Here is a 24,596-nt window from a genome sequence, read left to right as displayed (position 1 = left end):
ACCCTGAACTCCAACTGTGCACTTTTGAGCACAGGGTGCGATGCTGGAAGCAGCAGAGGATTTGAGAAATGAGGATCCAAGCTTAAGGGACGCACAAGAAGGAATCCCACCTAGACTTAACGTGCTTGTTGGCAGCAGAGGTTGCCTGCATCCTTCTATTCAAGGAAACTGTAGTAATAGCTACTGGGTGGAGCGATCTTATGGAGTTGACAGTTAGGAGAGTCTGTAGAGGAGGAACCACAGTGGAAGTTTCTTCAGCTAGGGCTAGCGGGTGCAGCTCTCATAAGAATCTAAACACATGCTTACACCCACCCACATCCACCCCCCAAAGCCATAGCCCCATCATTCTCCTATCACCCACACTCACATTCACACATTTCCATTGACTGAGGTTGTGTATACACCATGCATTTAAAGCATATTCCCCTGCTCTGCCCCAAATAATTCTGGGAACTGTGGTGCTGGGAATTATAGTTTGTGAAGGATAAACTTCTGTTCCCAGGATTATTGCAGGGGTGGGGTGGGAATGTGCTTTAAAAGTGTGGGGTTTACATGGCCTAAGAGAGCCAGTGTGGTGTAGTGGTTAGAGTGTTGCACTAGGACCTGGTAGACCAGGGTTCAAACTGCCAACCAGCCATGAAACTCACTGGGTGACCTCGGGCTGTCTCCTAACCTAACCCACTTCCCAAGGTTGCTGTGAGGATAAAATGGGGAGGGGGGGAACCGTGCATGCCACCTTGGGCTCCTTGGAGGGAGGGAGGGAGGGAGGGAGGGTATAACTTAAATCATTCAATCAGTGCTCATGGTGTATAACTTCCCCACAAACAAATCAGAATGAATGCTCAATATACAATGACTGTAACCTTTGTTTAAGCAAATCAGAGTGAATATTTGATAAATACATCATCTGGAGAAACTCAAAGACTACCACAGACAAGAGTCTTTTCCAACCCTATTTGGAAATGACAGGCATTGAACCCATGGCCTTCTGCACATCAGGCATGTACTCTACCATTCAGCTGTAGCCCCTTGCCAAGACAAGAGGGAGAAAAGTGACTTGCACAAGACTAGGAACTGGTGGGGTGTGTGTGTGTGTGTGTGTTGGTAATGTCAACCACCGCAATGGCTGCTAAGGTTCTATATCCTCTCGCCGATTTTTATCAATACCATGGGGACAAATCAGCACTCAGCACCATGGCTATCATTGGCTACTAACCCTGATGACAATATTCTACCTTCACTGACAGAGACAGTGAATGCTGCTGAATGCCAGCCGCTGGAAATCACAAGTAGGGACATTTGCTGTTGTGCTCAGGTTATGCTTGTGGGTATCTCATGTGCATCTGGTTGGCCACTGTGAGCTCTGGATCCTGGACCAGATGGATCCAGCATGTCTCTTATGTTCTTACATGAGAAGAACATGTAATTTCCCAGTTGACTTCAGCCTGCAACCAGTTTGCACTCCCTACTAGACCATTTTGGAAACTCCTGCTTACTCAGGTTAGGACTATACTAAGCCTTATCTCCCAACTGAGTATCAAAGAGATTCTTCAACAGATAAAGATATATTTACAAGGAGAACTGAAGCAAGAGGAATGTGGGACAGCTCCCTTGAAAAAGAGTGATCAGGCCAAGGTTGAAGTTTATTGTTTATTGAGCCTTCTTGATTTGTTTGTGGGGAAGTTAGCTATTTACTGATAGGGAGGCATTTAGGGCTCCCCACCCCTGTCCTAAACAGTTGATTGCCAATGAAATAAGCACACAGTGACCCAAGGGGCATCTCCTTTTGCTTTCTTCCGAAGGGTAGAGAAAGGAAGGAAGGAAAAGGGAGTCGGTAAAAACATGAGAGTTGTGGCTGGATTTTAAGAGCAAACAAAGCCTGTTGGTGAGAGGATCTGAGTCTGCCCCCTCCTGCAGATTATCTCCTATCGCTCCTTCCTGCCCAGCACGTTAACTCCTCGCCAGGCTTATTTTTGGTCCTGGAGCCCAGCTGCAGGGGCAAGGGCGGGGGACGAGGATGAGTTCTGGCAGCAGATGCAGAGATGGAAACCGTGGGAGGAAGCTCAGTGCTGGCCCAAGACATTTGCCTTCCTGAAGCAGAGCCTAAATGGCACTCTTCCCTCCCTGCTGCAGCGCTTCAGAAAGAAAAGGAAAGGTCTTGCTACACCACCAGTTCCTGCCTTCATTCTAGCACCAATTGCCCAGTTGAATGGCAGGCCAGCCCTGAGTATTCCAGGAAAAATTGTGGAATTGAATCAGGTATCCCCTTCCCAAAAAAAGAGGTGTCCTATGCTAGGAGGGATCCTTTTTCCTGCATGACCCCAAAGTAGGTGTGGCTACCCCATTTTCTCTTTCTGTGCCACCCCCTTTGTCTCTCTTCCTGCTACCTTTTTTGCCCACCTGCCCATCCCAGACAGGCTGATGGTAAAGGGACAGATCACTATTTCAAGAGATCTGAATTGATCATTTGCAGGGGGCTTTCCCTTTCTTCTCCTTCCATCACTCTATTTTGGCTTTTTTGGGGTTGTCCCGCTCCAGATCACTTCCTTCTTGATTACCCCCAACTGTATGAAATGTGGTCAAACCTACCCATGCAGTTTTTTGTGTGCCTGGCATCCTATTTAAACTGGGGCATCGGCCTCTCATTCCTCCAAGCACACACCCCAATTCCATGAACAAAGCTGACCAGACAGGCAGCCGAATCTTCCTTCAACACTGACAGCCAGGCCACGGCCTCCAGCGCACTTGAGATCAATGGGCTAGCTCAGGGGATGGTGCAGGACAGCACTTTACTGCACATTTCTCCTAATCCAAACATTTTTCTGTATGCCATTTTGTCTAATATGCATTTCTTCAAGCATTTTCCTGCAACAGAACACGTTCTAGGTATTTTAATGAATGCATGCATTAAAAACTCCAAACTTTCCCCAATATATGCATTTTTGCACACATTTTTGTGTAGGAAATGTGTACGTATTTTAAGAGAGATCTTTTAGTTTGCATATTGTTTCTGATTAGGTGGATTCATATTAAAATGTCATCCAAATCAGATTTGTTCCTCATCATATAAACAGCTTGGGAGTGTGTGGATTGCAGGGACTTAGCTATGCGTTTATTGCCTATCCAGCCATTTATCTTTTTTAAAAAGAAAAAACAGGGGGAAACCCCCATAACCTGCACCACTTTGTAGTGTTTCTGCAACATGGCAAGAAACTTGTGGCAGCGCTTGTTTGATTATGGATCATATTTCCCATGCGGACTTGCTGATGGCTGAACATTTTTTAGAAGCTCTGCTTTATTTGGGGGCTAACAAGGGGTGAGAGGTGGGAAGGAAGCTTGCACTCTGTGCATTCTGCACTGGCTGAACTACAACTCCCATTGGCCGTGGGGGCTGGGGCTGATGGGATTCCTCATCCCATTATAGACAAATGTGGAGCTAGATGGACCAATGATCTTAGTATAAAAATATTTCTGTGTTCCTATTGCCCATATTTTTTGTTATGGTGGGGATGGTAAAGTGAAGGATGAACAAAGCCACTTCTGAATACACACATGGCACTTTTTTTAAGATCCAAGAGGAGAGAAGCTTGATGGATGGTTAAGCCACTATTTGCTAGCATCCAGGGTAGGCTTTGGATGCAAAATTATAATGCCCATTTGCTCCCTTTGAAAGGAGAACAGATCTGCATGCAAGAGTTATTCCATCTAATATAGAAACCTTTAGAATAGTGCAGGGCTGGCCACCCATGAGGCAAGGTGAGGCAACTGCCACAGATGGCAGGAGGCATAGGGCAGCAGATTTGGCCACCAAGGAATGTTTTGTCCACTTCTGCTGCTTGGATGGCAGTGACCGCAGCAGCACACTCCTTGGAGGCTGGATCTGCTCTCTCCTCGGCAGCACCCCTAATGCCGCCTCTATAGTGGCCTCTTGGTGAATAGGAGCTGCTGCTGGTCTTCCACTTGTTTCCAATGAAGATCTTTATTCCCCCTTTGTTCGTGATGTAGTTGTTCACTTACCCCATCTTCCCTGGTTTGTCCCACATAGCAGACACTGGCATATTAAAATGCACACAAAAAATCTGCCTGTCGGTCATTGTGCACAAGCAAAAAAAAAAGTTACCTGTGCATTGTGATGGCACCCACCTTCCCCTGAATTAGCACACAAATGCTGAACTCTCTGTGTGTGTTAGTTGCCATCTTGAAGTGCCCTTCAGTTTCCTCCTGGCTTCCCAGCAGCACAGCATTTTTTAGGGCACCTTGTCTTCCAACCACAGTGGGAGCAACGGCAGACAAAGTCGCACAGACAAAGCTTCCCGCTTTGAAATGCAGGCCAGAAAAAATCTCATCCGCCCCGCCAAGCTTATTCTGGTGTTCTGGTGCGGAGGCCTCTCAGTCGAGAAAAACAAGCGAGCTATTTTCATGCCGCCAACAGAGGGGCTGGGAGCCTAGAGCCAAGTGGCAGCAAGCTGGAAATCAGGATCCTACAGAACTGCAAAGAGCAAACGCTTATGCTCTCCATCTGATGATGCCCTTTGATTGCAGCCCAAATGTCAGAATGGCAGCCTTTGCAACCCATTGTTCCTGGATTTGGCCTTAGAAGTGCCTCTCCCACCCCCACCCCAACGCATAACTAAGCACAGCATCTGAAGTGCATGAGCTAAGCATTAGTTCCAGCCCCTCCCCTCCCCAATCCCCAAGTGCTGGCAACAGACGCTCCCTAGATACCCTAGGCATCCATTCAGTTGTCAACAGAAGCACACAAAGCAGCCTCGTCACTCAATATATAGGTTTCTTTTAATATAAAAAAGTGTCTATTAAAAATTCCTTCCTAAATACACAAAAAGACCAGTTGGGGCACAGGGAGGGGGGAGGGGAAGCAAAATAAAAAGAGGGGCTTTGAGGGGTGGTGTGGATGAAGGCAACGTGGCCTGGGGAAGGAATCAAGCAAGCAGGAGCTTATATGGTGACAAATCAGGTGTGTTCTGTCTCCAGTCGACTACCAAGTCTGGTATATTTAGTTGTACAGTTCAGATCAGTAATGGGTAACACAGAACAGGGGTGGGGGTCTTCCTCTTTTTTTAAGTTTCTTTCTTTTTTTGTTTTTGCACAATCCACAAAGCTGTACATAAGTTTCCAAATCCAGGAAAGGGAGGGAATAGAGAGGGCAGGACAAAGGTGGAAAAAGAAGTCACTCGCTCACACGCACACACACATACACCCTGAGCTCAGCACTGGCGCAACGGGGCACACATGGAAGAAATACGGTTTACAAGTGGCCAATGAGAACTCAGAAAATGCCGTTGCTCCCCTCCCTCTCCCTAACAAAAGAGGGTGCATTTGCTTGTCTTTAATCTCTCCCCCCTCCCACTTTTCTTTTTAAAATACAAATTTGGATCTTTGGGTGCGTACTGCCAAAAAACAAAACAAAACAAAAAACAAAAAAATAAAAATCCCGCCCCCCCTCAACAAACAATAAAAAAGCAACTTAAAACCTCAAGGAAACCCATGCTGAAATTTGCACATCACAAAACCACAGCAGATGTACAGATGCAATATACAATACACGATTTATAATAAAACATTATATACAATAAATAGCTTCTTGTTACTTTTTGTCAATCAATCTGCAAATAGATTTCTCAGTGCATATCTGACACAATTAGCTTCTCTCCTGCTTTGACTCTCTCTGGACTCCTTTTTTTCTTCTTCTTCTCCTCTCAATATATATTTCTGATTTTGAAAACGCGCTGTGTGCGTGTGTGTGTGTTTGTGTGTTTTCATTGTGTTTGCTCTTTTGTATTTTTTTTTCATTTTTTCATATATTTTTGAAAAGTATTTACAATTGCTGGTTTTGTGCAGAAAGAAAAGCCCCATTTTCCCACCCTCCACCCCACCTTGCTTCTCAACAAAGGAGACACAAGCATCTCAGTGACAGACCTGGGGTTGGGGGCAGCAGGGAGAGGCAGGAGAGGCAGTAACATAGAGGGCCACAGTAATACAGGTGTGTATTGGGGTTGGGCAGGGGGGCAGGGAGGGAAAGGCAACACGAGGCTTCTGTCTTCTTGCTGGGACTTCTCAGTGGCTGAGGATTCTTCAAGGGGGAAGTCCTCCTTCTCTCTACCCAGCCTCCTGAAGGAGCAATGTCAAGAGGAACCAAGAAGGGTGCATTTCCGTTTGTCACAAGAGCATAGCCAGTGTGGTCGGGGGAGGATCTTCCTGTTGGTTGTGGGAACTGGGAACAGAAACAAAGGGAAAGAATTAGCAGCAATGACAAGGAAGCTAGGCTTGAGGAACCTGGTGCCCTCCAAATCATGCTGGATGTTAACTCTGATCAGTCCCAGCCAGCATCGGTTGGTTGTTAGGAAAGATGGGAGTTGTACTCCGGCAATATATGGGGGGCCACAGGTTCCCCACCTTCGGGTAAATAACACCAGCATAACAACAGCAGGTCAGTGCAGCCAAGAGGCTCCCGAGTATGAGGTTTTTCAAAAGTAGCCTCCGATTCAGAATGTGATGGTTTTAGAAAGCCTCTGAACATACGCAGTGTTTGCCTTGAACACATGAAGCTGTCTTGTACGAGTCAAACCCCTGCTCCATCTGACTCACTGTTGTCTCCTTTGTTTGGTGGCCTGAAATTCTTTTACTTAGGGATTCCAGGGACTGAACGCAGGATCTTCTGCAGGCAGCGCATGTACTCTACCACTGAGCTACCATATCATGCCAGTGTATGGCTTTTCTTTCTTACTAGAGGTATCAGGGCATTGTTCAGCCACAGATCTGCTATCTACTCATGGCACGTTGCAATCTATGCCCATCTATGAGAAGTGTATTATATTAGCCTACGATGTCTCTTGATGCCATTCAACAAATCTTTCAGTATAAGGACCAAGCTATTTGTGACTGTAATGGTGTAGCTCTGCTCCTGGGTCCAGGGTTTTTTGTCCAGCCCTGAAGTGAACAATTGTGAATTGTGCATAGCTCTTGTTATTATTTATTGATAGGGGATTTAAATCCTTGCATGTTGTTTTTAACACTTTGCCCCTGTTTGTTCTCGTACCGGATCATTGGAACATAGAGCTCATAGACTTATAGAATTGTAGAGACCCAAGGGGTCATCTGGTCCAACCACCCACAATGCAGGAATCCTGCCTATCAGACCACTGGTCCATCTAGCTCAGCATTGTTTACAGTGACTGACAGCAGCTCTTCATGGTTTCAGATAAGGTTCTCTCCTAGCCTGACCTGGAGGTGTCACAGATTGAACTTTGGGCTTTCTGCATGCAAGGCAGATGCTCTACCACTGAGCTATGGGCCTTGCAGAATAAAGTGCCCCTATTTGTTAATGGGATGTCTATTCTGCCTACCCACCCCCTCACTTTTTTGCAAATTATATTGCTAGTATAGGGCCCCCGATTTGGATGAAGACTGCAATGGGGTGGCAAAGGGTTAAAGGCCCCCTACCCCTCACAGAAGAGTTCCAGTCTGGAATGGGGCCTGCACACAGGCAATTTGTAAGGGGGAAATGCTGCATTCAAGGTCAGAACGACCTAGTTAAGAGCACTTGTAGTTTAAACGCATGCAGTCGGCCCCTGAAAACAAAAGGGAGAAATAGACTGGCCCTTGGGTGGATTGGTAGAGTGCATTACCAGCTGAGTGAGAGATTGTGGCCACCTTCCTTTGGACAGAAAAGAGAGCTTAGGAATACCTGAATGTTTGAGTGTTTGTGGAGGTTGAAGGGCTGATATGCACAAGAGCTGGCCTGGCAGCTTTGCACCTTAAAAATCTCAAGATATATGCAGGTGGACTGTCCTTACTCAGTCCTGAACTGGGCTGCCACGGAAACTGTCTTGACCAAGGATCAAGGATCCTCCAAAACATGGAGCCACCAGTGGTACCGCAGCCACGTCATGTGTGGTTAGAGGCACCGACTGTGTGGTTCCAAGGTGTTCACATACATGTTCCGGGACTGAATCCAAGCTCGGAATTTAGCCCTGGTCACACCATGGAGATCTTTCCAGCCATGCCTAAACAAAAACAGCAGGCACTGCTTCCGAGTCCAAGGGACCTAGCTTTGTAGTTCCAGAGGCAGAGCCACCTGGGGATCAAGAGGCATAAAAATGCAGAGGAATGGCGCGTTCAACCCTCCCGTGACAGATGCTGGAGGCCCTCAGGCAGAAGAAACAGAGTGACAGGCATCCTAGCGAGGCAAAGGATGAGGAGAGCTAAGGGATCAGTTGTCATAGAGACTGTTACTGCTAAGACTTGTTCAGCTTAGTTAGCATGGGAGAGCAGGAGAAGGTGCCCATTGGACAGCTACCGCTGAGAGGCTCTCAGAAGTGGCATCAAAATGGATGCTAGTAGGAAGGGAATGAGGAGCAGCAACAGGAGGAAAAGGGGGGACTGTGCTGACCACAGCAGCCCTAGAAACACGTTTAAAGGGCGGGTGGGAGCGGATGCCCTAGCTAAGGCCTGCCTCTGAAACCTTTCTCCCAGCTCTGCCCTATTCATTTTAAAAACCATGGATTCTGGGCAGGGCTGCAGCCTAGTGGTTTCTGACAGAAGCTGAGCTTTTTGCACTTCAAACCTGACCATGGAGACCCTTGACACCAGCCCTGTTCAGTAGTGAGTAACGATAAGCCAGTCTGCACACAGCTTGAGATTTTAAGGTGCAGAGCTGCTAAGTCAGCTTCTGTATATGTCAACCTTTCCATCCCAGTATGCTCAATCAGGTATTCCTCCAAGCCCTCCTTTCTATCAAAAGGTGGGTGCCCACCATGTCCCACCCTGCAGTGAAAAAAGAAGCAAGTAAGCAAACAAACAACCCACAACCCAAAGCTTTTCGGCAACTTTTTTAGTGTGGGGAGAAGAAGCTACATATAGAGGTGCATGCAGGAGCAAGTCCACAGTGGCCACTCACAAGTCATCGTTTTGCTCTGCTGTCGCCACCTCTGTCTCAGAGCAATGGAAGATGGGTGTGCAGGGGAAAAACACACTCTTCTACTCCATTGTTAAGTCTCTCATTCAGCAGCAGGAGACCTGATGAGCTGAGACTGCGCTCACAACTTGGTTCCTAGAGCAGGTGTCAGGGATCGGCACTGTGGGGACCCCAAAAGACGCCCCACTGTGGATTTCTGGCTCCCCTGGGCCCTGCTCTTCCTCTTCCTCTTTGCTGACACTGTCTGTTCAGTGACCTCTCGGAGCAGCTGTGCAGATAGCAAGCAAATAGGCATCAGTGAACAGCAAGGAGGAAGTGAGCCCACTCACAGAGAGGCCTCACGAGGGCATCTCGCCCCAAAGCCCCCTCAAAAACTCTGCAGCCTGCACTGCATAGCAAACCGTGCGGGTGCAGTTCTGTCTGCAACATAGATATTATTGCCAGCTAGTTGTTTTCAGGCCACTACTGAAACTGGATCCAGAAAGGGGACAAGCTGTCATGAGCTGCAGCCCCCCGCCATCCTGTTCTTCTCAGTGCCCCCAGCGGTCACACTGGTTGAGGACTGCTTGCCTACTTGCCAACCAGACGTATGAAAAGATAGGACAGAGGAGCAGGAAAATGATAAAAGGAATGAGACCCCACATAATTTTTGAACCAGAATTTTCCATATTAAATGAACCTAATAAATAATAATAGGTAAATGAATCCTCCTAGAATGTGCCTTTCAAGAGTTATGATGGAAGGAGGCCCCTTTGTATGTTCATTCAAGTCAAAAAACACTTTCATATGTAAAGCTACAATGTCAGAGAGATAGCCATAATCCTCCTCTGAGTCCTGCCACAATTTCTATGCATTTCCTTACTCTCCATCATTGGTCCTGCTTCAAGATTTGCAGCACAGAGCTATGCCGGATACAGCAGCCATGCTCCCTGACCACTGCAGATCTGATTCAGCAGGCTCCCCTCTAGCTTTTGAGCCTTGCTCAGCCCACACACTTTCCAATCTACATAGCCTTGAGTGATGTATAAACATGCTCTTAAAAAGAGAGTGAAGATTATCTGTGTGCTGAATTCTATATCCTGTGCCAATTTCTGCATTTGTGCAGGGGGGCCGTGGAATGCACTCCTTTCTGCAGTCCGTTTCTTGATTATTTCATGTATCAACTGGAAAATGTACTTGGGCAGGGCCTGCTTACACATTTTGTACACTGCCTTGATCTTTGAAGAGGGGCTGTAGCTCAGTGGGGGAGCTTTGCATGCCAAAGGTCCTGCGTTCAATCCTCCACATCTTCAGGTAGAGCTGAGGAGGACTCCTGTCACAAACGCTAGAGATTTCCGGTCAGTGTAGACAATACTAAGCTAGATGGACCAATGGGGTCTGACTCAGTATAAGGCAGCTTCCAGGCTTTATGATGGTGATGATCATGATGATGATTATTCCCCATATTTTTTCCTGACAGGGCTCAAGGCAGCTTGCATATAAAAATAAGAACTGCTAAAAGCAAAGAAAAAAATCTTCATTAAAAAGCAATTAAACATGGATAGAAATAAAACCATATACATATATAAAATCTTTTAAAATCATACGAATAATTACAATAAAAGCAGCACGGCACCAGCCGTTTCATTAAAAGCAGCCAATCCCCAAAAGCCTGTTAGAACAAATAAGTAAGCAACAACCTACTTCCTTGATTATTATTTTTTTAAAGTCAGGTTTTCAATGCCTAGTGTTCTGTGGATTCCTGAGAGCTCAGTGGCAGAGATAAAAGGATAAACATCAAGGAAAGGGTTAAGGAAATAAACAGACCCATCTCTCCCCCACACAACACACTTTCCATTGAATGGGCTTAAATGAGCACTTAATGTGACTTTAATATGGCTGTTTCAGTATGCTAATCCAATATCGATTGATTGTAAAAAGGGACGCCCTCTCTGAAATTGAACAAGCCAGTGAGAAACAGACCTGGCATGCAATTAGTGCCAAATTACCCAGGCCCTGATGGCTTTGAGTGCATCCTGATTAGAGCTGGAAACTCACGTGGAAAGGGGCAAATTCCAGACAGACACCTGCACTCCAGGAAAACGCTTTCTGATGGTGGCAAACTCTCAGCAGGGAGGAGGTGTGCAAAAGGTGCAGCAGCACAATCAAGAGGATTAAAGAAACAGGTGTGCGTCTAGACATGGTTTAGCCAGAGAAAAAACTGAACAAGGGTTGGGCTGAACGAGAGTTCAGGATGACCCGAGCCTGGAAACGGGCAATTGATTTAAGAGGTAAAGTTGGTGACAAAACAGTAGCATCGTCACTTGGGGGGGCATACACCCATAAATTATGTTCCACTTGGACCCAATGCAAGGCCAATCCTGTCTTTAGGTAGAGAGAAGCAGATGCTCAGGCAGTGAATGCTAGGGAGGGCATTGGCTGATCCTCCTGATCCTGATTCCCAGGATATGGCTGCATATGCCACACCACTTGATGGCTGACCCTCTTGGAAGTACTTAGGGTGGTGTCCAGTACTCCTGCTCCATTAGCATAAGGCATGTGCACTAGTGGAAGAGAACTTCCCCTTCATCTGCAGCCTCCATGTGCCCTCAAAATCAGCTGCAGATGGTTGGGTGACCCTTCAGACATTAATGGGGTGGGGTGGGGACATGCAGTGGGAGGAGAGGAAAAGGCAGTCCTGTTGTGCCATTGGAACTCCACCAGCTGTGCTCTCATGCATCTCACAGTGAGACATTTTAGTTTCCCACAAGGCCCTGAAAGGACATTAGACTGCTAGCATTGTAGGAGACTGAGATTGTTACTTACTGGCAGATGACGGTGTCCCCAAGGCCCGTTCACAGACTTGTAAAATCTTCTGGGCTCTCCAAAGAAATTAAGCAACGACAACAAAAATGTTCTTTTTTAATAAAAAAAATGCAAACAAACAACCTGGGAGAAAAATAATGATAATAATATAATAATAAAAACTGCACAAGAGAAAGATGAGAAGAAAAAAGAAAAAGAGCTACGAGGAGGAGGAAAATGCTGAGTCTCCAATCTTCATTACTGAGTTTTCATTTTGAGTTCACAGATTAGACGGTTCTCTTTTCCCTCTCCCAAAAAGAAACAAAAATAAATTTCCCCTTCCCATGGCTATCCATGTAGGTTGTCCATTGCCTTCCGGTGTGTTTCTCGTATGCATGCTGTGGGTGGGTGGGTGGTGCTGGGCATCACGGGTGCTCCCCTGGCTCTCGCACTCCACGTGGGCAGTGGCTGTGATCGTTCGATTGTCTTTTTGCTGGACTGCAGGGTGGGAGGAGAGGAGGGCTGACAACATGGTCTGGTTCAAAAATCGTCTCCATGCCGTTCTCAAAGAAAGCGAGTTTTTTATTTTTATTTTTTTAATATATTTTCTTTTTTCTTTCTTTCTTTTTTTTAAAAAGGGGGTGTTTATCTCTCTCCTTTCCCCCTCTTTTCCTTTCTCTCTCTCTATTTTTTTCTTAGAAAACCCCCCCAAAAGAACCAACAAACAAACGAACAAAAAGATCAGTTTTTGATTTCCATTAAATACAGAACTTGAAAAGTGTTCCAGAAAAAGTGCTGGCTAAAGTAGCTCTGAAAAAGAGAGGGGGAAGGGAGGAGAAAAAAAAGAAAAAGAGAGAGACATGTATCAAAACATGGCCCATTCCATCAGAGCATGCACATTCATTCTGGAGCATGGAGCATGGAGCCCGAGGGACCAATAGCCTTTTGTCCGACAAATCCCCTTATTTGAATCTTCAGTTTAGTAGGCCTTTAAAAGAACCGACTAAACCTCTCCTGGTACATATGCTTGTTGCTTTTATTTAGAGTAAAGATTTGATAGATAATTTATGGTCTATACATATTATGGCCATGTATCCTGCTAACTGACCTATCCACAGGGTCAGTTTTATCTGACCCTTACTGGGCCTACTTAAATTTAATTAACCTGTCACTTTAAAAAAAAGTCTAAAGTTTTTTTTCTATAGAGGAAAAATTACCTATTCAATTTATGTCCCCAACCCTTCCACCAAGGTTACACAGACCATTTGTGTCAGGTTGCATTGCAGATCATTGTGCCTGTCAGAGGAGCCTGCATAAGCCCACCCCGCCCCCATTCCGTCCCCTTCTGGGTCTGAAAATGGCCCACACATGCATGGCTGCATGTTCTTTGAATGCACGCAAAACAGGAGTTGCCTGTATATGGGTTTGTGTTTTAGAAAATTGCTTTAAAAAGCTATGTTCAAATATTTGTGAAAGAGATGTTCCATAGTTTAGCACTGCACGCTTGGTAGAAACTGGACATTATGGTGGTGGTGGTGGGGAGTGAGAAAGAGAGAGAGAGAGAGATGGAAAGCCACAGATTGGTTTTCCATCCTTTCTGTTCCACAAAGTCCTATAAGACAAAACACATGACAAGACGTCATTGCATGGTAAGATTCACTATCCCTGTAAACAGCAAATGACGTGGAGCGTGGGTGGGGAAACTCACATGGCAATGATATAACAGCACACATTTTTCTAAATTACACTGGACCAGGAATGGGGAAACCTGTGGCTCTCTGGATGTTATTGGACTCCAACTCCCATGAGCCACAGCCAGCATGGCCAGTGTGAGGCAGCAGCAAAAAAGCTAATGCTATTCTAGGCTGCATCAACAAAAATATAGTGTCCAGATCGTGGGAAATAACAGAGTAGTGCTCTATTCTGCCTTGGTCAGAACACACCTGGAATCCTGTAGCCATTTCTGGGCATCACTGTTTAAGAAAGATATTGACAAGCCAGAATGTGTGCAGAGGAGGGCGACCAAGATGATCAAGTGTCTGGAAACGAAGCCTTATGAGGAATGGTTGAGGGAGTTGGGTATGTTTAGCTTGCATTAGAGGAAACTGAGAGGAGATATGATCACAGAGTTGGAATCGTAGAGTTGGAAGGGACCCTGAGGATCATCTAGTCCTCCCCCCAGCAGTGTAGGAATATGCAGCTATCCCATACGTGCATCAAACCCGAAACCTTGGCGTTATCAGCACCACACTCTAGCCAACTGAGCTATCCATGATTGCTTCAAGTTACAAGAAAGGAGATTCTGTCGAAACATCAGGAAGAACTTTATAGCAGAGGCAAACTTTGGGGAGCATGGCCGGTTGGCCCAAACTGGGCGCCAAGCTGAGAGGGTGCTGCAACAATGACTGTGGTGGTGGTGGTGCCGAATTTGGTGTTGCACAGGGTGCCACTGAAATTTGGAAGTCCGCCACTGCTGACAGTAAGAGCTGTTCAACTGTGGAACACTCTCCCTTGGGAGGTGGTGGACTCTCTTTCCTAGGTGGTTTTAAAGCAGAGGTTGGATGGCCTTCTGTCATGGATGCTTTAGTTGAGATTCCTGTATTGCAGGGGCTTGGACTCAATGACCCACAGGGTCACTTCCAACTCTGTAATTCTATGATTCAAAATGTGAAACAGCATCTAGCTGTGTTAGTTCCTTGCTTCTACAAGGGTCTATACACTCACAATCATACCCATTATAAAACCCAGCAAGATTTGCAAATGAAAACCTTTTGCCTCCAATTGAACAATGTTCAGAGCACAACAGAATAATAGTAAACTTGTGCTTGAGAGGCCTGCACTTGCTTCTGTTAGCTTTTGGTGACCACCTAACCAGCACTTTGGGCAGCATTCAACTAATGAGCCCTGACAATGGAAGGCTGTACAAGAACTTCTGCTGGCACAATGGGGTCCCCACCCCCATGCACATACCCAGAATTGGTTCAGGAGAATCCTTGGAACAGCACATAAGAGGAAAGGGCAGAACATTCCACCAGAGATGCTAGTGTTGGCAGAGGCGTTCAGCTTAGCGTTATGCTGAATTCCTCCCTTAATATTATTTATTTATCTATTTATTCAGTTTATTTCTTGCCTTTCTGCATATAGTCCCCAAGGTGGCTAACACAGCAATAACAGAATTATAATAAACCAAATAGCTTGGATCCATCTTGCTTTATAGCTACTTTCCCTCTCTAAAATCACCCCCAAATCTCCTGTTAACAGTTTTCACCTCTAGAGCTTGTGGAAAGGCATTCTCAATACCTGCCCCTCATTCATGGAGCTTCTTTCACCTAGAGGTTCTTTAGAGCTCAGGATGAAGTGCATTTCGGAAGTAGTGAAAGGCCCTTCAAGTTCAGGCATGCATCTGGAAGCAGAGGCTATGTACACATAGTTCCTATATTTACAGCATTTTGCTTTTTGCTAACTTGAGGGACGATTCACAGGTCCCTGTGTTTCTACCCCAGTGTGACAGCATCCTTTCTATAATATCTGAAGGGCGTTTGTGTGTCTGAAAATGTGTGTCCAGGAACTTCTGCTGACCATGACTTCTTGGAAACAGCCATAAGCACCCTACAGAAGTTACAGAAAGCGACAACTCCAACCTGGGACAAAGACACAGGGAACTGCACTTTGCTGTTACATGTGAAGTCATCATTAGCACAGAGTTATCCCGCCTACATTTTGCCATAAGATGCAGAATACATATCTGCTTATTTACACCTCTGCCTGCAGCTGTATAACATGCACACCCGTGTCATACAAAGGCCTCATTCCTATGCAGTAACTGCTGGCACACAGACATCTGCTTTAAGGCAAGGGGCTTCAAGGATCTCAAAGCCACCACCTTTCTCCCCTCCCTTTGCCACAGTGCATCCCAGGCTTGACTCCCCCTCGTCCCACCTTTCATGTGCCAGGAAGCCCTCTCCCGGCACAGCTGTGATGAAGCTGAGTTACACAACAAGCCCAAGACACCCTTCCTCCCACTAAAGCATGTCCCCTCCCCCTCCCCCCTTTTCCTCCAGCACCTACCCTGAAACAAAACCTCGTTGTCTGGTTGGCACTTCAGATGACACTACAATGAGGTGACTGTGAATGTGTCCTCAGGATGTTGCTCTAGCATTGGACCCAAAAACGCGCTCTTCTGGGCTGCAGTCATGATGGGGTGCCCTTGGGGTGCAAAACTGGGGTACCTATAGTTGTCCTGCAGCGGCAGCATAGAGTCTCTTGGGACTGGGGAGATATTCAAGTCGTTCATCAAGGGGCAAATGTAGGCCCCTCGGTGGTGGGCCCTTGCCATGTCCATAGGCTCCTTCTCGCTCTTGGAAGGGTTGGTGTTGGGGGGGCTGGTCAGGTGGGGGTTGAGGCAGGAGACATCTGGGCTTCTCCCCATGAAGTCCACTAGCATCCCAACCCCGGCTTTGTTGTCGTATGGAGGGCTGCGGGTGCTGGAGGTGGGGGAGTACCAATAGTTGGGGTTTTTGCAGCTGGGCGAGTCGTAGTGTGGCTGGGACATGGGCAGGTCCCGGCAAGACATGTGCGCGGCTGGGTGGGGCATGCCACCAGCCCCTTGCATGCTGTGTTTGAGCGAGTCGCAGGCCGGGAGCTTGCGGATGTCGCTGGGCCTCAAGTCCTCTTTGAAGGCCAGGGTTGGGGAGCAGTTGGGCGAGAAGGCTTTCTGTAAGCTTGCTTCAAACACAGTCTGCTGAGGGGGCGGGGCAGCAAGCTGGTGGGGCAGGGCGGGGAAATGCTTGCTGTCCAGGTCTGCCTGCCCTAGGCCAGGGGAGTCACTCTGGAAGCCTTGCCCAAAGGTGCCGTCTGAAGGGGTGGAGGGGTTCATGGAATAGGGCCCAGCAAAGTCGCAGGGGTCCCTTTCGCTGAGCCCAAAGCCCCGCGACTGGGAGGGCAGTGGGGACATGCTGCTGTCTCCACTGTAGTAGTCCAGGCCCAAATCTGTACTGTCTTGAAACATGGGGTTCACTTGCTGGGATTTGGTAGGGAACTTGGTCTTGCCAGTGCCTCTCTCCTTCTTGGAGGCACAGGCACCTCGGGAGCCTCGTGGCTGCCTGGCCCCCGTGCCCCTCTTGGAAGGGTAGGCACCTGTCGAGAAGTTCAGATGAGCAGCATCAAATATGTCCACTTTCTTCCGCCTACCACGTCCCGGCTTGGAGCTGCTCTGAAATAAGACACTCTGGTTCCAGTTGTAACCTGGGGCCGAAGATGACTCATTCCAGTCCATCATCAGCTTCTCCAGGCTAGAGAGGCTGGACTGGCCCTCACTAGACGAAGCCTCGCTGTTGGCCCTTCTGTAGCCAGCTGGCTGGTTGAACTGGGTACTGTCCGATGAGGACTCGGAGAAGGTCTCAGAGACGGTCTGCTGCTTGGCCTTCTGGGGTGTGTAGTTGGAGATATCCAGGATAACATTGGGTTCGTTGATATGGCAGTCAAAGCCTGGGTTGTAAAGCTGGCTGAAGGTTTCAGAGTTCCAGTCCAGGTTGCTGTAGCCTTGCCGGAAAGCCCACTGGGAGGCACTGGGAAACTGCCGGCAGTTCTCTGGGGAGGGCTGAAAGGAGACTGAGCCCTTAGGGACCATGTAGCCACCTGGGGACACAGTGCTTGCCCGGCTGTCGCACCTCATGGGCGTGTGGGAGGAGCTGGAGAACTGGCTGGGATCCGAGCTGTTGAAGAAGGAGGCCTTATTCAATGGCAAGCTGGGCCCCGAAGTCTGCTGGGCATAGCTGGCACTATGGGCACTGCTCGGTGATGAGGGCAAGCTGTTGCCACTGCCATATGTGAAGCTGCAGTCTTTGTTGTTGGGGCAGTCCTGTGTGGCATGGTATGGCTTCCCTTGCTGGAACAAGCTAGAAGGTGTCACGCTCTGCCCACCACTGTTGCTGAAGTTGCCGTACTGTGCATAGCTGGAGGCTGCTGTGGAGTGGGCGGTGGGTGACCTGGAGACAGCTGAGAGAGGCGCCAGCTTCTGAAAGGCATCTGTGCTGCGGCATTCCGAAGCAGCCTGAGAAAGGCTGTATCCCGCTGATCGGCTGGGAGGGAACGACTGCCGGCTTGTCATGGCTGTGTGAAAGGGTGCCTCAGTAGTAGCAGTAGTGGTGGTGGAGGAGGGCGTGACTTTACCCCCTCTGCTTGGGTAAGATGCCATGCCCCTCTGTGTAGCAATGGCATTAGGAGGAGCCGTGTACGAAGGAGCAGATTTCCGTGACTCAGAGCGTGTATTTGAGAGGGCAAAGTCTAGCAAGTCAGAGGAATCATCTGAATCCAGCAGGGAGCGGAAATAGCCTGTGAAGAGGCTCTGTCTCTCCTGGCTTAGCTCGGACTGTGATGATGGGTTGCTCCCACCATAAAAACCAGTCCTACTGGATGAACTTGACTCCAGCGTCGAAGAGTGGAAGGTCCGAGAGTCTTGGTAACTGCAGTTCCTGTTGGCTTGGCTGGAGAGGTGTCCATGATGGGACATCCAAAGACTTTCTTTGTCTCCGCCCCACTCGGAGGTCCCATCACTGAAGTTCTGGCCAAGGTTTTGCTCAGGAAACAGCGCCCCATTCTTGCGGGACCGCCTCTTCCTCTTCGGCTTCTCCATGGAGTCAGGCTCTGGCCGGCCCCTTTTTCGTGGGTGAACAGGGTCAGCATGCATGGCTGCCCCTGGGGCTGCCTTCTTCTTCTTGCCGATGCCTTCAAAAAAATCACTAAAGGAGCAGCGAGGTGACCGGGCAGAGTGGCCCCCTCCACGTCCAAACCCGCCTCCTTTACCACCACGTCTGCGGAAACCTTGGACCCGGTGCAAAAAGTGGGAGATGCTTTGAGTGTCTGGGGCTTGGTGGATGGAGTCTGGCTCACTTGGGGTCCAGCAGCGAGGCGGGGAGCAACGAGCCGAGCACTGGCTCTGGCGGTTTAGGAAGGCAAGCTTTGCCAGGACATCAGAGTAGTCAGCTTTACTATCATTGGTGTCGGCGACATAGGAGGGCTGTGGTGATGCCAGTTTCTGTTTCCTCCTCCTCCGCTTTTTCACTTCTGGGGTGGGTTCCTTGGGTTTGCAGGGACCCAGCATCAGGTTTTTTGGGGGTCTCCCCCGCTTGCGCTTCAGGATAATAGGCATTTCACCTGGAGGAAAGACCACCACCACATTACGACCATTGTTCTTCATCTTCAGCAGCGGAGTTGGCTCCAATGAGCTGCAGGTTGTGAGCTCTTTGCCTTCCAGGTTCAAGTTGCTGTTGAGAGAGGACACTTTGTATGTCGTCTTGTTCCTCCTCCCAAGGGAGACAGGGATCTTGGCCATCTTCACCACCATCCTTCGCACTCCACGGCACTTGGGTTTTTGGACCTGCAGGTTGGCGGCTGGTTTCTGGCCATCTTCAGGTTCCAGTGGGGAAACGATGGGCTCCATCACTTCTGCTGTCACCGGCATCCTGACTTCATCTGGTTGTGCCATCACCACCTCCACTGGTACAGCCATGGGGAGGACTCTGTTCTCAGCTACAATCTCTGCTCGCCGGCCCCGGCCACCTCTCCGCCGGCGGCAGAGCATCTTTGGTTTATCTGTTCTACGTAGAGCATATTTCCTGTGATCATCCCTTCCCCGCCCTCCTCCTCGCCTTACTACTCCTCTCAGGGAGCAGCCTCCAAGGTGGGAGCTGGGCTGCAGCGAATGTGCTCCTAGGGACTCGTCTGTCTCTAGCTGGGGCTGGGAGTCTAACAACTTGGGCAGGGAGCCTAGCAGCTGGGCTTCCGGATCCAGAAGCTGGGCTTGGGAGTCGAGCAATTGGTGGTCCAGAGTCCCTAAAGACTGGAGCCCTAGTGGCTCAGAAAGGGGTTCCAGGGACTGAAGTGATAGTGATTCAGACAAGGGCTCCAGATTCTGCAGCTCCAAATGCTCCAGAGTCTGCAGCCCCAGTGGCGCAGGCAGTGGCTCCACCGTCTGCAATGCTAGCGGTTCTGGAGGAGGCTCTAAAGACTTAGAGTCTACTAGCTGAGGCTGGTGTTCCAGAGACTGTGAACCAATTAACTGGGACCTTGAATCTAGCCCCTGGCTTTGCAGCAACTGGGAGTGGGGCTCCAGATGTTGATGATCTATTAACTGGGGGCCTGGGCATGCCAAAGAAGCCAGTTCGCTCAGGATATCTGTATCAGCCAGTTCGGGATAATCAGTGGTATCAGATTCCAAGCTGCTAGCTTCATCTATGCTGCTTGATGATGCCTTCAAAGCAGGGCTACTCTGGGTGGCTGGGTACTGGGCACTCTGAGTGTCCCCCTCTGACTCTCCTTCACAGATGCCAGTGGGTCGGGTCTGCTTGGGCAGCTCAGCTTTGGTGCTGCCCTGCACTGCTACCTCCTCGGGGCTACGGATGCTGCTGGCAAGCATGGGTGAGGAGTAGAAGCTGTACTGCAGGCCCTGATCCTGGCCTTCCTCGTTGAGTGGTGGGTGGCTGTTAAGCTCTAGGCCACTGCAGTCCAGGTGAACACCACAGCTCTTCAGGTCCTGGGAGAGGCGGTTGATGTCCTTCATGATGTCTATGAGCTGCACCACAGGGTAGAGGTTGATACGGCCATTTCCACACTTGCTCTTTAGCAGCGAGATGATGTTGTCAATGTTGCACCTTCCTGAGGCCAGAGTGGCATTGGAGAAGGTCTTGGCAGCTCTGTCGTGCGTGGCTGTCTCATCTAGGCCCCGGGTGTCAACAGGGCAGCCCAGAACATTGGCCGGCGGCAAATCCTCTGCCTTGGTGCTGCCATGGGCGTGAAAGCTCTTGTACCGGTCAGCCGTCTCAGCATGACGCAGTGAGCTAGACTTGTGCTCACGGCCTAATGCTGAACAGGAACCTTCAGGAAAGCTGAGCATGCCAAATGACAAGGCTTTTTCAGCCAGACACGCTGAAACCTTTTGACCAGGGTGCCCTGCCTGGTATAACTTTGGCTCTTGGGAGTAATCAGAAGAACTGCGGATGGCGCCTCCTGCTGGTGGGACTGACGGGCCCTGTGATTTCAGGCGCTTCCTAAATTCTTCTTCACCGGCATGCCTCTTGGCAGAACAGTTGCTGGGATGTACATCTGCAAACGTGGAACCTGGACCTGGAACAGGCAAAGAGGAGACATTAAGTTTTTCATGTTAATTGGTTCATGTAGAAGTGTGTGATAGACTTCAATATAAGACAGCATTCATTTCTGGGGCTTCATGGAGGACGCTATTATTGTTATTATTTAAATTTGTTAAGTCATTTTATCTTGCCCAGGGCAACCCAAAGCAACTTATGGCCAAACAAACAAACAAACAAACAAGACAGACAATAAACCCAACATAGATACGTTAAAACCAAGAGGAAAGAGAAATACATTAAAAATATCCCACCCACTTCTAAAAGGCCACAAATAAAGTCCTGATTAATGTAGAGGAAAGTTTTTGCCCGGTGCCTAAAAATTTGTAGTGAAGGCAGTAGGTGAGAGCATTCCACAAATGGGACGCCACTGCAGAAAAGGCTCATTCTCATGTTGTCACCCTCCAGATGGTCCTCAGATGATGAGCACAGTGTCTGAGTAGGGCTCACATGGGGAGAACTGGTCCTTGGGGTATTGTGGCCCTAAGCAGTTTAAGGCATTATAGGTCAAAGCCAGCAGCCTGAATTGGCCCAGAAACTGATTGACAGCCAGTGCAATTGGGTCAGGATTAGTGTTATATGCTCAAACCATCTTGCCCTGGTGATCAACCTAGATGCCAAATTCTGCACCAGTTTCTGGACTGTCTTCGGAAGCAGCCCCATTTACCACACATTGCAGTAATCTAACCTAGGGGTTACCAGAGCATAGATGGCAGAAGTTAGGCTATTCCTGTCCAGATGAAAGCCATGCAGACAGAGCCCAATGCAGGAGAACAAATGTGCATGTGTTACACAACAAATGACCTGTACAGAAGGGTCCTCAGCACCATTTGTTTCACTGCTGCTTTGCAAGAGAAGAGTGGGGTGAAATTACAAAGTCCACAGCATAGAACTCACCTTCTGCTTTGCTGTTCCTGCTGTTACACTTGAGTTCTCTGTGGAGAAGGAAGACAAAAAAAAGAAGAAGTTTAGCCTAGAGAACAATCAGAGCCACCCTTTGCAGTCCTTCCTGTCGGTGGCTCACTCATGTCAATCTTGTTCTGCAACAAGGGACCCAAATCTACAGCTGGGCATTTAGTTGTACAAATATCCTCTGTGTTTTCTGGTGCCCCAGTTCTGCACAGACAAGCAGTGTGGGGGTGGAAAGGTGACTTAATGAAAGAAGGCATGGCCGGCTGACACCTTGAACAGGAGCACTCCACCATATTATTTTGCTGGTCCCACCTGTGGTTCTGATTATTATCCCACCTCAGAAGGGTTCTCTCTCATTAGCACTGTGCCTTTGCACCTCAAACCAATACCTTCTTTTGAGAGGGTTGCTCTTAACAGTGTTTCTGGGCTATGACTGATAACGAATTGCTGGAACAGCTTTATACTTCACCAGTCGCCCTTGCGGGCCCCAAAATAGGTATGATGGGGGATTTCTTTTTTGGAGGGGGACCCCCAAGCACTTTAAAGCAGCTACAATGCCCTTTTTAGACTGGAGCAGATGTGCTCAGAGAACAAGTGTTGTTTTTGCTGTCTAATATCCCTCAAATGCTGCTATTACCCCTAAAGTAACAAACAAACAAACAAACAAACAAACAAACAAACAAACACACACACACTAGCCCAGCACAGGTATCTGCATTTCGTTCTAATGCAGAGCTAATAGAAGCTATTTCTGTAGCTAATTAAGTGGGAGGGGGAGCTATTTAGATTGAGAATATGGCACCAAGGAAAGGGTTAAGCATTCAATTCACCCCTGGCTGCTTTATAGGCAAATATAACAACTCTCCCACATCATGCCTGTTTTGGCCCTGATTCTCAAAGGGAATAAAACGAGTCATTGTGAGGTTCCACTACAGTGGAGATTCTGAGGAAAATCCACCTCTCCCAAACATGGCTGCTTCATCTTATGAAGATTTTAACTATGACCGCTTACTCAGAAGCGCCATTGAGCTCAGTGGTGGTTACTGCCTGGTAGGTGTGTTTAGGGCGGCACTCTTTAATGTGGATCAGGTAGCTCTTACTACCCAGCTTTCACTCACATTCAGACAGACAGACATTCAACAGGTGCAGTCATGAGGGAATTGAATTGTTTTTATTTCTGTCTGTCATTTAAAAGCTCAGAGCCTCTGTTCAGAGTGGAGGTGGGTAACTCTGACAGAAATAAAAAAAATAAAAAAGTGGGTATTTCAGATGCATGCCAATGGGAGAAATGGAAACTATAAGCATGGATTGTTATGATGGTGGAGGAAGGCAGATATTCTGGATGTATTAACAGAAAGTCAAGTACCTGGTATATGTAGCACAAGTCATTTTTGGCTACAGGCTCTTGCAGCCACGTCTCCACTAGGTGTCCCTGATGAGCTACAGATCCCCTTCCAAGCCGCCATGTCTGTCAAATGGTTAAAACCCCCTCCCAAAGTTATTCCCACTTTCTGTTTAAACTTTCTGACCTGGCTGTGCTACTTCTCTGGCCTGACAGAAAGCCCTCTTTGTGCAGTTCCCCTTTTTGTGCGACAGCAGCAGAGCACTTTCCTTGCCCAGAGCTGGCTGAGGGAACGCACACCTGGCACCAGAAGGGTCCCCCCCCCCTTTTTATATATATAGTATCAGTTACACAGTCTGTGCCTCCCCACACTCTGGAAGAAAGGGTGACAGAAGGAAGGAAAGAAGGAAGGAAGGAAGGACACAGAGAAAGAGAGTGACGCTGAGGGAAAGAATGGAAGTTCTTTGTGTGCAACTTTCCCCTTGGCAGGGAGAAGGGAGGCCCAAACTGAACATTCATCATTCCAGCCTAGCCCCAAAGGGCCAGCCTCCACTTCAAACGAGTCTCCTCCCTCAGACTGTGGCAACCCTAGTCTGTCTGGGGAAGCCTTGCTTCAGACTGGCCGCACGGATGATAACCGGCCTACGCTGAGGCCAAGGGAGCTATGACTACACATGAAGCAGAACATGTGTATCGTCTCTGCCTTCGCAGGCTTTCCTGTTGGAGGCGAGCAGCAAATGGCGTCTTCGTCCTCTGCTCCAACCCCACCAGCCCAAAAACACAGAACCCAAAGAGCGTCATGCTTTTGTGGCCCCTGAGATAGAAAACTCCACAAGTGCCCCACCCGGCACTAAAAAACAAAACAAACAAAACACCCCAGTAATAATTTGCTGTCCTGTCATGACACCACAAAGCCAGCTGCCTGGGTGGACTGTTTCGCTCTCCCCAGTAGAGGCTGGTCCATTTGGGCAACTTCAGCCTGCCTTCAGCCAGCGCCCAGCTTACACACAGCCATTCTGGGAGTGGCACCGACTGCTTGCATCCTCCTCCTGAGTCTCAGTGTTGCCTTTGCAGAGAATGGTGGCAACAGCAGGGTTAGTTGGTGTCACCTACTGTTGTTGCAGTTATTTGTTATATTTATCAGTAGTTTTTTTTTTTAAAAAAAACCACCCCAAAAACCAAGCCCTGAAAACAAATAGAAAATGTAGAGGAAGAAGAACCCCAAATGGTCACTGTAATACAAATAAAGGAGCAGGTCCAACTCAACCTCCCCTCTTGGAATATATGCAGGAAATTAAGGTCCAAAGGCATAGCTGAATAAACATGTTTTTGCCTGGCACCTTAACACAGGTAGTGATGGAACCAGCCATGGCTTCCCAGGGAGAGCATTCATCAACCAAAGAGCCACCACGGAGAAGCCCTGCTTTGTGCCACTATCCTCTGCACCTTCTTTGGGAGGAGGCAGACAGAGAAGGAT

The 24,596-nt window shown here is 48.3% G+C and overlaps 2 protein-coding genes across 2 annotated transcripts in view; one reads left to right on the top strand and one right to left on the bottom strand.

Annotated features, from left to right (window-relative positions):
• The window catches only part of GPR3 (G protein-coupled receptor 3), a 146,495-nt gene that overhangs the window by 111,799 nt on the left and 10,100 nt on the right, over window positions 1-24,596 (top strand). The gene's annotated exons all lie outside the window — the stretch shown is intronic.
• Window positions 5,549-24,596, bottom strand: part of AHDC1 (AT-hook DNA binding motif containing 1) — a 193,887-nt gene continuing 174,839 nt past the window's right edge. Inside the window, 4 exon segments of the mRNA XM_083512071.1 lie at window positions 5,549-6,232; window positions 11,741-12,529; window positions 15,788-20,842; window positions 21,763-21,800. Of these exon segments, the coding sequence (XP_083368197.1) occupies window positions 15,831-20,842; window positions 21,763-21,800 (5,050 nt within the window). The 3' untranslated portion in view covers window positions 5,549-6,232; window positions 11,741-12,529; window positions 15,788-15,830.

This window comes from Podarcis liolepis, assembly GCF_965112155.1.
Source record: "Podarcis liolepis genome assembly, chromosome: 7".
Taxonomy (NCBI): Eukaryota; Metazoa; Chordata; class Lepidosauria; order Squamata; family Lacertidae; genus Podarcis; species Podarcis liolepis.
This window is presented reverse-complemented; position numbering and strand designations above follow the sequence as displayed.